General features: G+C 38.1%; 1 protein-coding gene across 2 annotated transcripts in view; it reads left to right on the top strand.

Annotated features, from left to right (window-relative positions):
• The window catches only part of MAEA (macrophage erythroblast attacher, E3 ubiquitin ligase), a 144694-nt gene that overhangs the window by 114423 nt on the left and 14491 nt on the right, over positions 1-15780 (top strand). For both annotated transcript variants that reach the window (XM_043972401.1, XM_043972402.1), the window contains one exon: positions 13637-13745. In XM_043972401.1, coding sequence (XP_043828336.1) covers positions 13637-13745 — 109 coding nt within the window. The remainder of the gene's footprint in view (positions 1-13636; positions 13746-15780) is intronic.

Below are 15780 nucleotides of genomic sequence, written 5' to 3'. Positions count from 1 at the left end.
TTAGCAACTGATTGGTTATGTGGGATATGGGAGAATAAGGAGTAAAGAATAATTCCAAGGCTGTAACTTGAGAGTATGGAAGGTGGTATCCTTGCAAGAAATAAAGATATTTGGGAAAGGGGTAAAGAATGAGAATGGATTCTGTTTTGGATATGCTAAGTTTGAGATACTGTGGGATATCCCATGGGAGCTGACAAGCAGTCAGTTGGAGATAAATATATAAATTTAGCAAACTAGGATTAGAAATACAGATTTGGAAGTTAGAAATGTGAGTTGAATCCATAGGAATTGATGAGCTCACTGAAAAAGAGTATCGGGAGAGAAAAGGACAGGACCCAGGGCAAAGCTCTGGGAGACACCCCTATGGGAAGACTGAGATAGGAATAATTATCCTTCAAAGGAGACTAAGAAGGGGAGTTAGGCAGGTAGGAAGAGAAGCACATCACTAGATTTAGGAAGATTGAGTTAGATCAGTTTTAGTCAAGTAGTGGGAATGAAAGCCAGAGGAGAAAAGAATTATTTGATGATAATATATTAAACTGACATTTAGTTAGCACTTTTAAATTTTGATTTTACTTAAAAGTAACTCTTAGGTTCACCTTATATCCATTAGATCTGCAAAGAGGTCAGTTGTTTATCCAATGAATTATTTCGCATTTTCTTCTTTATTAAATTCTTTTGGTTTTGTTTTATACTTTCCTGATGTCTTACAAAGTCACTAGCTTCTACTTGCTCAATTCTAATTTTTAAGGAATTATTTTCTTCAGTGAGCTTTTGTACCTCCTTTTCCATTTGACCAGTTCTACTTTTTAAGGAGTTCTTTTCAGTTGAATGTCTACTTAGCAGGCGAAGTGAGAGATGAGAGAAATGTGTTAACAGCAGAGAATGCTTAGTTTTGGATGATTTAAATTTATTTTATACCATTTTCTTCCTATGACTGCCCTAGGGAAAAAATATTCAGTATATGTCTTAAATTTGTGGTGGTGTACCTTTTGCTTATGCTATTTCTTAATTAGATTTAAACCCCAAACCGTCCAAGTTTTATAAACAAATTGATAGTGATAACCTTTAGCCTCCTTCATATTTCTGAACTTGTGCCAAAATTGGACGTGGTTTCTTCTTTTCTAACTATTTAACAGAGAATCATAAACACTGCCTCACTCCTTACAGGCCTCTCTGACCTTGACTTTCAAAATGTGGTCCCGTCTAGATTCACCATTACTGTGTGGTATAATGGAAAGGACTTTGGAATCTGAGTCAGAAGACATGGATTCATAGAATTTAGACTCATAAGGGATCTTTGTAGGCACCTAGTCCAACCCATACTCCAAAGGAATCCCCCCTCTATATTAAGTCAAGATAGGTGGTTTTCTAGCCTCTGCTTAAAGATCTCCAGTGAAAGACCAACAACCACCTCTTTAAGCAGTTCCTTTCTGCTTTTGGTTATCTCTAATTGTTAGGAAACGCTTCCCTGCATCCAGCCAAAATTTTCTTTTCACCTTTCACCCCCTGCTCTTGGTTCTGCCATGCTTCAAATCTTAGTTCAGCTACTTACTAGCAAGATAGGTCACTAGTCCTGTCTAGGAACGGGTTTCCTTCTCCATAAAATGAGAGAATTGAACCGGATGAATCCTGAACTCTTCCAACATTAAATTTGATGACACTTTAATCTGTAATTTCTATATCATTCCACAACTTATATCCTTCTGGCAGTGAGTATGCCAGGAGCCCAGTCTCCTTCACTTCTTTAGGTGCACCAAGTCTACTTGCCAGTCTCTTGCACCTCAGTCCTATAAATATCATACCTAAGTTTGTTTCTGCCCATCGAATTACCTCTCTATTTTATCTTCAGATGATGAGCTATTTTTGCCACACATAACTGATACTTCCTCCTTCCCCATTGTGACTAAAAGCATACTTTTGTGACAGCTGGTTATGCTTTGAGGTGTAGTCTGTGCTCATATAACAGCTTTGTTTTTATTTTATGAAGTAACTGGCCTTCATGGGAATTAAGAATGTAGTCTTTCCTTCATTAGCACCATTCTCTAATTAGCCAAACTAACTGGTTCCAACATGACCATGAGATACTTTAAACCCAATCTTTCATCAGCTCAGATTTAGATATTTTAAAAAACAGACCTGCTCCTTAAATATGACAAAGTCAGACTGTTCATACCCCTTACTAATCCATATTCCTGGCTTAAAAGGACATTACCTCCAAGCAAGCAATCATTCATTTTGCTCAGATGCAAGATCTTGCTGCTTTTTTTTCTTTTACAATGTTTTATCACTCCAACTATAACTCGTATTTAATACTGAGGTAGCTTCACTATCTCCCTACTTTAATCTGTCTTCAAGCGCACAAGCGTAAGTGTAGAGATAGAGACAAAAAAATGATAGTGCTACCCTCAAGGGTGGGAGAAAACAGCATTTACACCCCTTAATCAATACGAAGTAATTTGGGGTTGAGACGGCACTAGCCAATAGGGGTACCCAAAAAAGGCTTCCTATAGGAGTGATCACTTGAACTGAGCCAGGATGGAAGCAGGGGATTGGAAGAGACATAGATCAAAAGAGGGTTGCCTTCCTGCCTGTGCAAAGGCCCAGAGTCAGGAGAAAGCAAGGAGGCCATCGTGACTGGGACAGAGAAGGAAAGGAGTCCAGAGGTCAGCTTAAGCAGAATGGGGGCAGGTGGGTGTTAATTTTAAAAATAGTCAGCCAGAATAGCATTGAAGTGTCTCCTGTCTGCCAGGAGCTGTGCTAAATGATGGGATGCCAAAAAGGGCAGGAGACATCTGCATCCTCAGCTCACCCTGTAATGGGAGAGACGGCAAAGCAGAAGCTATACGGGATCAGTAGGGATGCACCGGGAGAGGGGAGGTAGGAGAGTGAGCAGAAGTGGGGAAATGCTTCCAGTAGAAAATAGGATGGTAACTGGGACTTGAGGGAGCCAGGGAAACAAACGAGAGGAAGATGAGGAGGGAGAGCATCCCAGGAATGGAAAACAGCCCGAGAAAATGGCCAAAGCCAAGAGACGGAAGGTCATGAAGAGGCCAGTGTCCCAGGGCCAGCCAGGGCACGGAAAGGAGGGAGGTGTGAGAAGGTATGAGGAGGGGGCAGTTATGAAGGGCTCTGAGTGTCAATGGAACAATTTGTATTTGGTCCTGGGGGTGATATGGAGCCCCTGGAGCGCATTGAGCCAAGAGTAGGTTGACATGGTAGGACCTGGACCTGAGGAAGATCACTTCAGTGGCCAAATGAAGAACCGACTGGGGACTTGAAGCCGGTAGACAATTGCAGTAGTGTGATGAGGACCTGTGCGAGAGTATCAAAGGAAAGAAGATACTGCAAAGGTGATATCGACAGGCATTGGCAACAAATTGAATATAGAGGGTGAATGTCAGGAGTCAAGGGTGACACCCAGGTTGCAAGCCTGAAGGGTCAGGAGGATAGGATTGCCCTTGATCATAATAGGGGAGTATAGAAGAGGGAGGGCTTGAAGGGAAAGATAATGAGCTCCATTTGGGACATGTTAAGTTTAAGATGTCTGAAAGGGAGCTGGAGATTTAAGATTAGAGGTCAGCAAAGAAGTTAGGGCAAGATAGGCAGCAGAAATTTGTCAGCAGTGAGATGGTAATTAAATGCATGGTGACTCTTGAGATCACCAAGTGAAAGTAGTATAAAGGGAGAAGAGAAGATGACCCAGCACTGAAGGGATCTCTACAAACCTAGATGAGGATTCAGCAAAGGAGACTAAGAAGGAGCAATCTGGAGAACCAGGAGAGAGTGATGTTCCTATCTATCTATCTATCTAAAAAATATATACTAAAAATTTAGTAATCCTAAAAAAAAGTATTCCTATATACAGAGTAGTCCTCAAAAGAGAATTATATATGAAACCATGAATCTGTACTTACATAGCCTTTGCTTTTAAGATGTATGTAGGGGCAGCTAGGTGGCGCAGTGGATAAAGCACCGACCCTGAATTCAGGAGTACCTGAGTTCAAATCCAGCCTCAGACACTTAACACTTACTAGCTGTGTGACCCTGGGCAAGTCACTTAACCCCAATTGCCTCACTTAAAAAAAAAAAAATGTATATAACAACTTTATACTGTTTGTTTCAAAACTGTCTGAATTATTCTTCCTTCTGTAATCCTATTCACTCATTTAAATGATTCAATAGACCTCTTTTTTCTTTTCTTTTTTTCCTTATCATTATTTCCATACCCCACTTCCCCCATTTAAAAGCAGGGAAAGGGAGGGGGAATTAAAACCCTGGTAATAAGTATTATCAAGAAAAATCAATCCATATAGTCCTATATGTAAAATGTATGTTTTCTTTCCATTAAGTCCATCTTTCAGGATATAACTAATATGCTTCATCATATATCCTTTAGGGATATAGTTGAAAGTTGCTTTGAGAGGCAACTAGGTGGCACAGTGGATAAAGCAACCGGCCCTGGATTCAGGAGGACCTGAGTTCAAATCCGGCCTCAGACACTTGACACTTACTAGCTGTGTGACCCTGGGCAAGTCACTTAACCCCAATTGCCCTGCAAAAAAACAAAAAACAAAAAAATAATAAAACAAAAAAAAAGAAAGTTGCTTTGATCAGAAATCTTAAGTCATTTGTTTTTCTTTTCAGTGTTATTTCTGCTCGTTTCATTCTGCATCAGTTCATACATCCCAGAATTCTCTAAGATTGTCTTTCATTATTTCTTATAATACATTCCAATATATACAATAATATTCCATTATATTCAAATACTTCAATTTATTTTGTCTTTTGCAGTTGGTGGGTACCCATTTGTTTCCAGTTCTTTCCTTCCTCCCCACTTTAAGTTCCCCCTTTGGGGTCAAGAAGTTTTTTTTTTTTTTTAATTTTTTAATTAAAACAATTCTGTCCCCTATGTTATCCTTATTTCCAATTATTTCTCCTAATTATTCCCTAACCTTCCTTTACTATCCCTTCCTGTTTCCCTGTTTAGATGGATATATTTCTGTGTATAGGTGTATGCTTAATCCTCCTTTCTCTCATTCAGAGAAGAATAAGGCTTATCTGATGCACATTTTCCCTACTCCTTTCTCTGTGGTCATATATACCCTTCTTGTGCACCCCAGTTATGAGAAATAGTAAATTCTACCCCTTTCTTTCTCCTTACTATTTTTTTTAGTGAGGTAATGGGGGTTAAGTGACTTGCCCAGGGTCACACAGCTAGTACGTGTTAAATGTCTGAGGCCGGGTTTGAACTCAGGTACTCCTGACTCCAGGGCCGGTGCTCCATCCACTGTGCCACCTAGCCGCCCCTCTCCTTACTAATTTAATGTGTTCTTTCGCCTCTTCTTTCCTTTCCCCATTTAAAATCCCCAGAGTAGAGACCCTCTGTTTTTCTTAACTCTCTCAATATCCTTTGAATACATTAAGTGTCTGAAGCAACAGTTGTTTCTTCTCTTAATATAATGTTAGCCCTTAACATTATACAGCCCCTTCCATTTTCTCAAATAAATTTTTCTTGCTAAATTTCTTTTATCTTGTGTTTCTATTTCAGAATTTTTATTGTACTCTAATCAAGAATGCTTTTAATGCAAAGATTAGAGTACAATACATCAAGAATGCTTTTAGGGGGCAGCTAGATGGCGCAGTGGTTAAAGCACCGGCCCTGGATTCAGGAGTACCTGAGTTCAAAATCCGGCCTCAGACACTTGACACTTACTAACTGTGTGACCCTGGGCAAGTCACTTAACCCCCATTGCCTGCAAAAAACAAAAACAAAGAAAACAAAAAACAAAAGAATGCTTTTAAAAGTCCTGTATTCCATTGAAGGTCCATTTTTTTCCCCTGTAAGGATTATACACAGATTTGTAGGAGAAGTTATTCTTGGTTTTAAGCCTGTCTCTTTGACCACTTGGAAAATTATATTCCAGTGTCCCCTCTTCTTTTTAGTAGAGGCTGCCAGGTCTTGTATTATCCAGTAACCCTAATTCTTTGGGACTCTTCATTTGTATTACAGGGATTTTTGGTAGTTCTCAGCATGACTTTTAATTGTTTTGTTTTTGTGGGGCAATGAGGGTTAAGTGATTTGCCCAGGGTCACACAGCTAGTAAGTGTCAAGTGTCTGAGGCTAGATTTGAACTCAGGTCCTCCTGACTCCAGGGCCAGTGCTCTATCCACTGTGCCACCTAGCTGCCCCCTTTAATTGCTTTTGAAATTAGGCTAAGCAAATAAAAATAGAAATTAGGCTAAGCAAGGACTAAAATCAATAACTTCAAGAAGCTTGGATTTCCTCTGGGGAAATAAAACTAACCTGCTACAGACTTGAGGAACTGGCCTTTTTGGCATCTCTTTGAGGTTACTTGATGATCCGCCTTTCTCAGCAGCAAAATGGGACCAGGCTAATGAGTCCTTCCTATATCTTTTCACAGCCAGTATGGAAGTCACTGCTTTTGCTGGTCAGTGGGAAGAAGTTAAGCAGTCTGGCCATCGGGAATGCCACCTGGTGATATCATGGATTGAAACTGAAGCACTCGGAGGGAATCTGTAGAAAGGCAGCTTGGCATAGTGGCAGTAGCACTGAACTGATGCAAGTTCTAGCTCTGATATTCCCTAGCTTGTTATGTCTCAATGTCATTGTACATAATATGAGGCTAATCCTTGCATTACCTGCCTCCCTACCTCACCTAGTTGTGAAGAAAATGTCTTGTAAACCATGCATGGCAGTCCTCCAGAGAAAAGGTTGACTCCAGGTTCAGCCCAGGGAGAAGTGAAATAATTCTAGAAGGATGGAGTATAAGAAAAATGAAGGAAACAAAGGTCTTGCAAAGAAGGCATTGATAACTGACATTAAAACTCCCTCCCCACAAACACACAGAGGAAGATTTGCATTGCTTCCCAATTTACCTGTGTGCCTGATAGTCTTATGAATCTTGGGAGTCAAAATTAATTTCCCCCAGGCCTTTAGTGAGCCAGGATTGGCCAGCAGCCTTGGTACAAACTCTGAGATTACAAGTTGTTCCTTTGACCTAGAACAAACCTAGTATTGACCTTCTGAAGTTTTGGGTAGTATTTGACCTAAGTTTAGGCAATATGGGTCAAATTTGATGTGAAATAGCTTTTCTAAGTCAAATGGCAGAGCTATAATTGAATTGTTTTGTATAATTGGGTAAATTATTACATAAAAGAAGTATATCCTTTAGAAAATGTATCAGTAAATTTCAGTCTGCCTTTATTAGAAATGTGTTATGAAATGCTGGCATAACACTGACAAAATAAAACTTTGACATATATGGAGGGTTTCTGTTGACATGACTTTGAGAGGACAAGGGTCAAACATTTTTAAAACTTTGATCTTGATCTTCAAAGGCTTTGAAAGCATTTATGCTTAGAAAGATCAATGACTACCTAACATTCATTTCTTCCTTCTCTTAATTATAATCAATTTAATTCAAAAAAATCACTTCCAAATCTAGGCTGGCTCAAGAATGAGGGCTTCTCATTGCACAGCCCCTAAGCTTTAGAAAACTCTCTTCCCCTGAATATCTTAGGCCTCTTATGAAGTCATATCCTCTCTTTACTAAGGCCACCTGACATTTGAAACTGCATGATTTCTCATTCAGTTGAACACAGCTCCCTTGGATTAGAGGCAGATTTTACATTACCATTTAAATGCATTCCTGCACCTGATACAGTTTTGTTATAAAATCCTTCCATTTTAAAAGACCATGAACAAAAGGAACATAGAACCAAGAATATAAATACAAAAAAGTGGCAATAACATTTATGAATAATGTCAAGAAAGCCAAAACTCAGAATGAGGTGAGATTTTTTTTTCCAGCTAAATTCTTAATGAGAACATGTACAAAGAAGAGAAGTCTTCAGTTTCTGAAATGTATCACGTTCATTGAAGTCAGAAAGCAAAATGGATTGCTTCTGTCTTCTTAGTCAAGTAGAGCAAGCTTTAAAATGTGAAGAGTAGGACTGACATCCTTAAGAGAGAATTGCATTAACTCAAGAAAGGAGAGAATAATCATAACAGTAATTATAATTATAATTATAATTATAGCATTTGTGTAGCACTTTCCGATTTTCAAAGTACTTTACAAATATCTCATTTTATGCTCACAAGAATCCCAGGAGGAAGGTGCTATTATTATCTCCATTTTACAGATGGGGAAAGTAAGGCAGACAGCAGTTAAGTGACTTGCTCAGGGACACACAGTGTCTTGAGGCCAGATTTGATCTTAGGTCTTCCTGATTCCAGGTCCAGTGCTCTATCCACTGTGTCACCCGGCTGCTTTTAGAAAATAGTGAATAAGAGCTACTCGAAATATAAATCTCCAGGGCCAGACAGTTTGCCTTATGGGGTACCAAACAATCTTGCAAATGTGGTCCTAAGCTCATTGTTCAAGTAATGGGGAACAGGAGAGATCATGGAAACTGAGTTACTGGATTCTCCTGATGTTTGGTGCCATTCACCCCTGGGTCGACTTAATCTAACAAGCTTCCACTGAAGACTGAAACCGTAAGGTCAATGTATTTGCCCCACATAATCATTCTTCACTTGATATATGATGATGGCAATGTGGGTGATCCATCTATCATTCCTTCTTTTTGCCGTGTGGCTTACCCAACTCCTTTTTCAACAGAAAAAATTGTTTGCAAATTTACATATCTTTTATACCACTTGGACAAAATTTTATCATTAGAGATATGCTGTGCCCACTTCATACACACCTTTCATCTCTGTATTAGCCTGTTAGTGATTCTTTATTAATTGTAGTTATCACTGAGAGTATGTTAGTGTTTAAAAAAAATTTTAAAAGATGAGCCCTTGTTTCAGGGAGCTGCCCAGAGTCATTTCTCAGCCATCTGTATCTGTCCAAAATAGACATACTGATACAGTCAAGCGACTGTCCATTCAGCCATATGCCATAATCTAGGCAGTGCACGTTGTCATCCATTTGGTTTTCCCTCTGTGTATTACTTAGCTGAACTCTTAAGTTATTGTAACTCTCGTTTAAGTGGCTTTTCATTGTTCTAAAACTTGTTGTGAGCATAATTTCTTCTCTAATGCACACATCTCCATTTTATACCTCATGATGCTGTTTATCAGAGTTACCAATGAAGGTTTCTCATTGCATCTATCAAGGAATTTTGTATCATTTTGACATGTGGGAGCTATTTTGTTTGATGAGACTTTAGCAAATTAAGTGCTTTTTATATAGTCAACAAACATTAGGCTCTAATATTCTCTGTACTTTTCTATGAGTCCTGAGTTTATAGATAAGAGTCCACTGTAGATTGTTATTTGGAAAAGCCTGCCTGGGCCATTTTGATTTTTTTTTTTCATCAGTTGTACCCTTGACACATGTATAGAATATTGTCATAAATACTTTGTAGAGACAAGGCAGTAGGCCTGTTGGTCAGCAATTATTGATATCCTCTCATAAAAACTTTTGGGGAAGGAATAATATTCTGTCTTTTTTCAAAAGGTATTTTTCATTTTTTTCTTTAATATATCTTTTGAGAATTGCTTTTTTATAGGCCCCCAGAATTACTTTAGCACCAACACACATCTCCCCTGTGTATATTTTGCTCCAGGTAATCTTCCATCCTTGTCCTCTTTAGTTCTCTTTTTAAGCCCTCTTGCTGCATGTCATGGACTGGGATGTTAGAAGCCAAATTTGGTGACTCCATTGACACTATGAAAAGAAAATATTTATAAAAATGTTGACAGGCTATTTCTAGTTTTTGTCTCTCCTTCCAGTTTTATCTTTAAATGCTCTTAGAATGATATGACTTGAGTCATCTTTCAGCAACCTTACTTTCCTTTTCCATTGTTCCCCATTGTTTTATGAACAAACTATTAATAATTTTCCTCCAGCCTTTTCTTAAAGTTTTTTGTTTGTTTTTTATTTGGTTTTTTGTGGGGCAATGAGGGTTAAGTGACTTGTCCAGGGTCACACAGCTAGTAGGTGTCAAGTGTCTGAAGCCAGATTTGAACTCAGGTACTCCTGAATCCAGGGCTGGTGCTTTATCCACTGCACCACCTAGCTACCCCCCTTAAAGTTTTTTTTTTTGGGGGGGGCTGAGGCAGTTGGGGTTAAGTGAATTGCCCAGGGTCACATAGCTAGTAAGTGTTAAGTGTCTGAAGCTGGATTTGAACTCAGGTACTCCTGACTCCAGGGCTAGTGCTCTATCCACTGTGCCACCTAGCTGCCCCCCCCCCCCCCAAAGTTTTAAAAATGAGTTTATGGTCCAACTTGTTGGCTCCCTGGCTATCATATCCTTCTACTTCACCAAGAGATCAAGTGTTTGTTTACTGGCTGAAGTGGTTCTAGGATCATTGAACCCTTAGGTATGCTAGTTGCTATGTATTTATTAACACACACACACTTAAATATATATGTGTGTGTATGTGTGTGTATATAAAACATAACATATTATTCCATTGCTAAACATAGAAGATGTTTAACTCTATGTTATAGCCTATGGCATTGTTTTTTCCTTTGTCCATTTCCTTTCTTTTTCAACATCAGTGACTTATTTAAGTAGGTCAGATTAGAGTTTAGGTCATGTTTTGTTTGCATGCCATATCTTCTCATCTGTTTCCTTTATTTTTACTTGCTGATAAGTTTTATCTCTGCTTTAACACATCTCTGGTCCTATGGTACACAACCAGGTGATTTTTAGAAATGACTTCCACATCTGTAAGCAGCTATTTTCAATACATTCAATTTCATTTTTTGGATATCATTCAGTACCAACATATCTCAGCCTTTTCTTTTAAAAAAAAAAAAAGATTCCTTTTGTTTTGACATGTAAAGACTTCCCAAAAAAGAAACAAATCCTCCACAGAGTAACTCTTTAAGAACACTTAAACAAGACCTCTTAAAAGAGTAACTGCAACTAATAGTCCATATCATTTGCCCTCTTGTACCTTACTTACCATTTTAACAGGAAGGAATGATGTTCCACTCTCTTCTTGAAAACAGTAATCACAATTATGGATGTGAGGCCAAGGTTTTGTCTGAAAAATTTTGGCCTCATTTATTTCCTGATCTTGTTATTTTTTCAATACACTTTTCATTATTTTGAAGTGTATTCTAGTTTAACTTGAATTTCTCTACCTTCTTATCCTCTGATGCTGATGTCTATGCCTAAGCCACTGTCACAGTGGCTATTTCCTTGTACTCATTCTGAGTACCACAAGGTTGGATGACCAAGTATCCCATGAAGTGATGTTTATTTGCCTTTGAATACCAATAGAATCATCTCCACCAACTCCTTCATATGCCTCTACTAGAAGAACCTCTAAATTGCCCTCCTAGCTAGCTGCAACTTTCTTTTTTATAATGCTTTTATTTATATAACAGTGTCAATATAGATGTAATTTAATTTCTCCTTTAGTAATTTATAGACTTGTTGGTCATTGAACAGATATCATACATTTAGAGTACCAATAATTAATATTTATAAGACCATCTAAAAATACATATTCTTGGTAGCCTTTGCCCCTTTTGTTGCCAATTTGCCACTGTAGGAGTGAAGGGGGCTGCTCAGGTGAGAGAAATATTTCATATTTTATCTTGTTCCATGGCTTACCCTGACCAAGGATTTCTCACCTAGGAGCCAGCTCCTGCTGTTGAGTCTTCCTGTACTTAGATTGGTTCTTAGACAGTGAACACAGGCTGCCACCGGACCAGTATACTTAAGACCTTTCCAGCTTTGTGGAACATTGTAGACACTGCACTCCAATGGCATAGTCGTAGTAGCTTCTTGTATTTTTTCTTGTTGTTGTTTTTTGTTTTGTTTTGTTTTGAGGGTTAAGTGACTTGCCCAGGGTCACACAGCTAGTGTCAAGTATCTGAGGCTGGACTTGAACTCAGGTCCCCCTGAATCCAGGGTTGGTGCTTTATACTGCGCCACCTAGCTGCCCCCTATAGTAGCTTCTTAAATAGATCATTCAAAGGATATGACTAAACAATTCTCAAAAGAAAAATTGCAAATTATTAATAAACAATCCCATGAAAAAAGGCTCCAAATGACTAATAATAAGAGAAACACAAATCAAAACAACCTTAAGGTTTTGCCTCACATCCTACAAATTGGCAAACATGACAAAAAATGGGAATATTCAATATTGGAGGAATTATGGGAAGATGATGCACATGAGTGCATTATTGGGGCAGAGCTGTTGATCACTACAACCATTTTACAAAGCAGTTTGGTATCATGCAAATAAAGTGACTAAAATTTCCCAATACTTTGACAGATATTCCACTGCTAGGCATACACACACACACACACACACACACACACACACACACACACACACACACACACCCTCAAAGATGATATTACTTGGACAAAAGTCTCCATATACACCAAAATTTTTATACCAGCTTTTTTGTGATTAAAAAAAAAATTAGAAACAAAGTAGATATCCATTGATTAGGGAATAACAGACAGCGAATTTGTGGTACATGAATGTAATAAAATGTTACTGTGCTATAAAAAATGCTGGATATGATGAATAGAGAAGCATGGAAAGGTCCCCATGAACCTGATAGTGAAATAAGCAAAGCCAAGGAAACTGTGCAGAGTGATTGAAGCAATGTAAATGGAAAGAACGAACGAATGAATGAATGTTGCACAATTTAAAGAACAAATATGACTTGAAAGAAGAAATGTGGGAAGATATCTATCCTTACCCCTTTGCAGAAGTGGGAGTCCTACAAGTATGTTGCTCTATTGTACTCGTTGTCAGACTTTCTTGAAGTAATGAGCAGTTGTGCTGATTTATTTTTCCATCTTTTTCTTTCTTTTTTTAAAATTTTTTCATTATACAGGATGACTGTCAGGGAGAGGGAAGGATACTGGAGGGAATTATCATGATGTTTTTTAAAAATACAATCAAAATTTAATAGACCATTAACAGCATCCTTTTCCCATTTTCTGTGTCTAAAACATTTGGACAAGTGAAGAATGGCTGGTCTTGAAGTGTATTTGTGAATTTAAGTGAACTCATTTGTTTCTATTTGGCAGCTGAAAGGTCTTAAAGTTTTCTAAGAATGCAATATAAATCCATGATAAAATTTTTTTTAAACAGATGATTGGAAAATTAAAATGTGATGAGCAAGTTCATATCTCATGATTAATTTGGTCTCTAGTATATCCTCTGAAGTATTATGTACTTGTTTCATTTCAATATTGGTTTGCATCTTAGTAAATGGAATGAGTTAGTTACCACCCTTGGACCTGTGTGAAACAGTCCACTTTTATATCTAACAGAATAGACAGAGAACTTATTTCTTGATTGTTGTACCAATTTCTATCAAATGATAGATATAACTATGAAAGATGATAAGCAGTGAACAAATAGAGGATGATATTGCTGTTTTTGAGTTTAGTGCTTCAGATATGTGATAAATTCTCTTAATATTAAAATAATTTACCCCTTCATATCTAGTGTATGCATGTTCAACTTGATTTTGTGTCTAGAAACCCTGAGAATTTGAAACTAAACCTTCTTTTTCTAATCATTTTTATACAGATTACATAAATGTGTTTATTTTTAATCTCAGATTCATTAAGGTGGATAATATAGATTAAAATATTCCAAATTGTTTTTTAGACATGCAAGAAAGCACTTCAGTCAAGCTGAAGGAAGTCAATTGGATGAGGTTCGACAAGTGATGGGAATGTTAGCCTTTCCTTCAGATACTCATATCTCTCCTTATAAGGTAACTTTTATAATTGTGGGATAGTCAGATAAATGAGATAGCTATTATGTAATGGGATTGTTGCTATCCATAGTTTTCTAATGATTACAAAATGTGTTCTTCTGACATCTATATATGTGATTGTATTTATTTATATTTTTTAATATTATAGTTATTTATATAAAATATATGTTATATATAGGGGGGAGGCAATGAGGGTTAAGTGACTTGCCCAGGGGCACACAGCTAATAAGTGTAAGTGTCCGAGATCAAATTTGAACTCGGGTCCTCCTGAACCCAGGGCCAGTGCTTTATCCACTGCGCCACCTAGATGCCCCCTTTTACTATATTTTAAGTGTCATTGAAGCTTTTTATTCTTTATATCAGTCTCGTCCCATTATCCACTCACAACCCCAACTCAGATGTAACAAAGAAAGATCAACCAAGACACAGCCTCCATCTGGGTAGCCAATATATATTAGTCATAGTTACTACCACGTAGAGGGAGTTCTGTTTCATCCTCTGTGTTCAGAAATAAGTAATGTGGTCACTGCATTTGATCTGCTTATAAGCTGCTTTTTTAAAAAAATCATTGCCTTCTGGTTTTGCATTTTTTACTCTGCAACAATCTATTCTTATTTTTTTCCCAGTCTAGACTTTTGATTTCATTGATATAGGTAATTCCCAGAAATCTCCTCTACTAAGGCAGAGAGGCCACCTTTCAACAGCTTGCCATCCTAGAGATTTGCCTGGGGTACCAAGAGGTTCAAGTGACTTGCCCAGGGTCATAGCCAGTATGGGTCAGAAGTGAGACTTGACCCCATGTGATCCCCACTCAGAAACCAGCTTTTGAGCCACTCTACCACAGTGCCTCTTTTCTTTTCTTATGGATGTGATCATTCCATCACATTCCTAGTGGTTATCTATTCCCCAGGCCATGGTGCCTTCAAGGCCCTTTACTGTGAGATCTCATGAATCTTAGAGCCCAATAAGGGAGGAATGAATATAGGTGCCTTTGATAACAGGTAAAGGCATTTACAGTGATGGAGACAGGGATTGCCAAGAGGTTCAGTCAGTCACTGCACAAATGTTTATTGGGCAGCCTTCTTAGGAATCTCTGGAATAGAATGCAAAACCCTGGACTTAAAGTCAGGAGGGACCTGTTTCCCATCTGTCCTTTCACACTGACTTGTTTTATGACTATGGGAAAATCATGTTCCTGAATCTGTTTACCTAGTTATAAAATAGGAGCAATAATACCTTTAGTATTTCCTCAGTGGATTATCATGAGGATCAAATCAGAGAATCACTTTAATGTCATATATAAATATTGGCTATTATTAATAGTCCCTGTGTCTACTAGACATTTTGAAGGATTTAGCTATTAACAACAGACTACTTAAAACCCTGCTATGGGTATGGAACTGTGCTAGCCCCTGGGGATTCATAGATTTAAAATGACATAATCCCTGCTTTTGAGATGGTTCCATTCTATTAGGAATATACTAATATTAAGTAGGGAGTGACAAAGACAAAGCAGATATCTAGACAAAATGTTTGAATGGGAAGGAAAATACTTTTGGCCAAGGAGAATCAGAGAAAGATCCACAGAAGAGAAGGTGTCAGCTCAGCCTTGAAGGAAAAGAAGGATTCTTAAAGGCAGAAAGAAAGAGTTGGTGAACAAGCTTTAATTAAGCAAATATTCTGTTCGGGGACCTCATTCCAAGAATGACAGCTCACATGATGAGTACAAAGCCTGGAGACTGATTATCAAGTGAAGGAATATCTAGTCCAGCTTGGCTGGAAGGTAGAGTGTATAAAAGGGAATGATATGAAATACAGCTGGAGAAGAGAGATTAAAGCTGGATTGTAGAGGGCTTTAAGTGCCAGGCTAGGGAGATTTTGTTTTGTCCTAGAGGCAATATCGAACCTCTGAAGTCTTTTGAGCAGAGGCGTGAAGTACTTAGACCTGTGCTTTAGGAAAGTGATTCTGGCCAGTGTGTGTAGGATGGGCTAGAGAGGAGTGAAACAGAAGACATAGAGAGCAAATAGAGCA

The sequence above is a fragment of the Dromiciops gliroides genome, chromosome 6 (assembly GCF_019393635.1).
Source record: "Dromiciops gliroides isolate mDroGli1 chromosome 6, mDroGli1.pri, whole genome shotgun sequence".
Lineage (NCBI taxonomy): Eukaryota > Metazoa > Chordata > Mammalia > Microbiotheria > Microbiotheriidae > Dromiciops > Dromiciops gliroides.
This window is presented reverse-complemented; position numbering and strand designations above follow the sequence as displayed.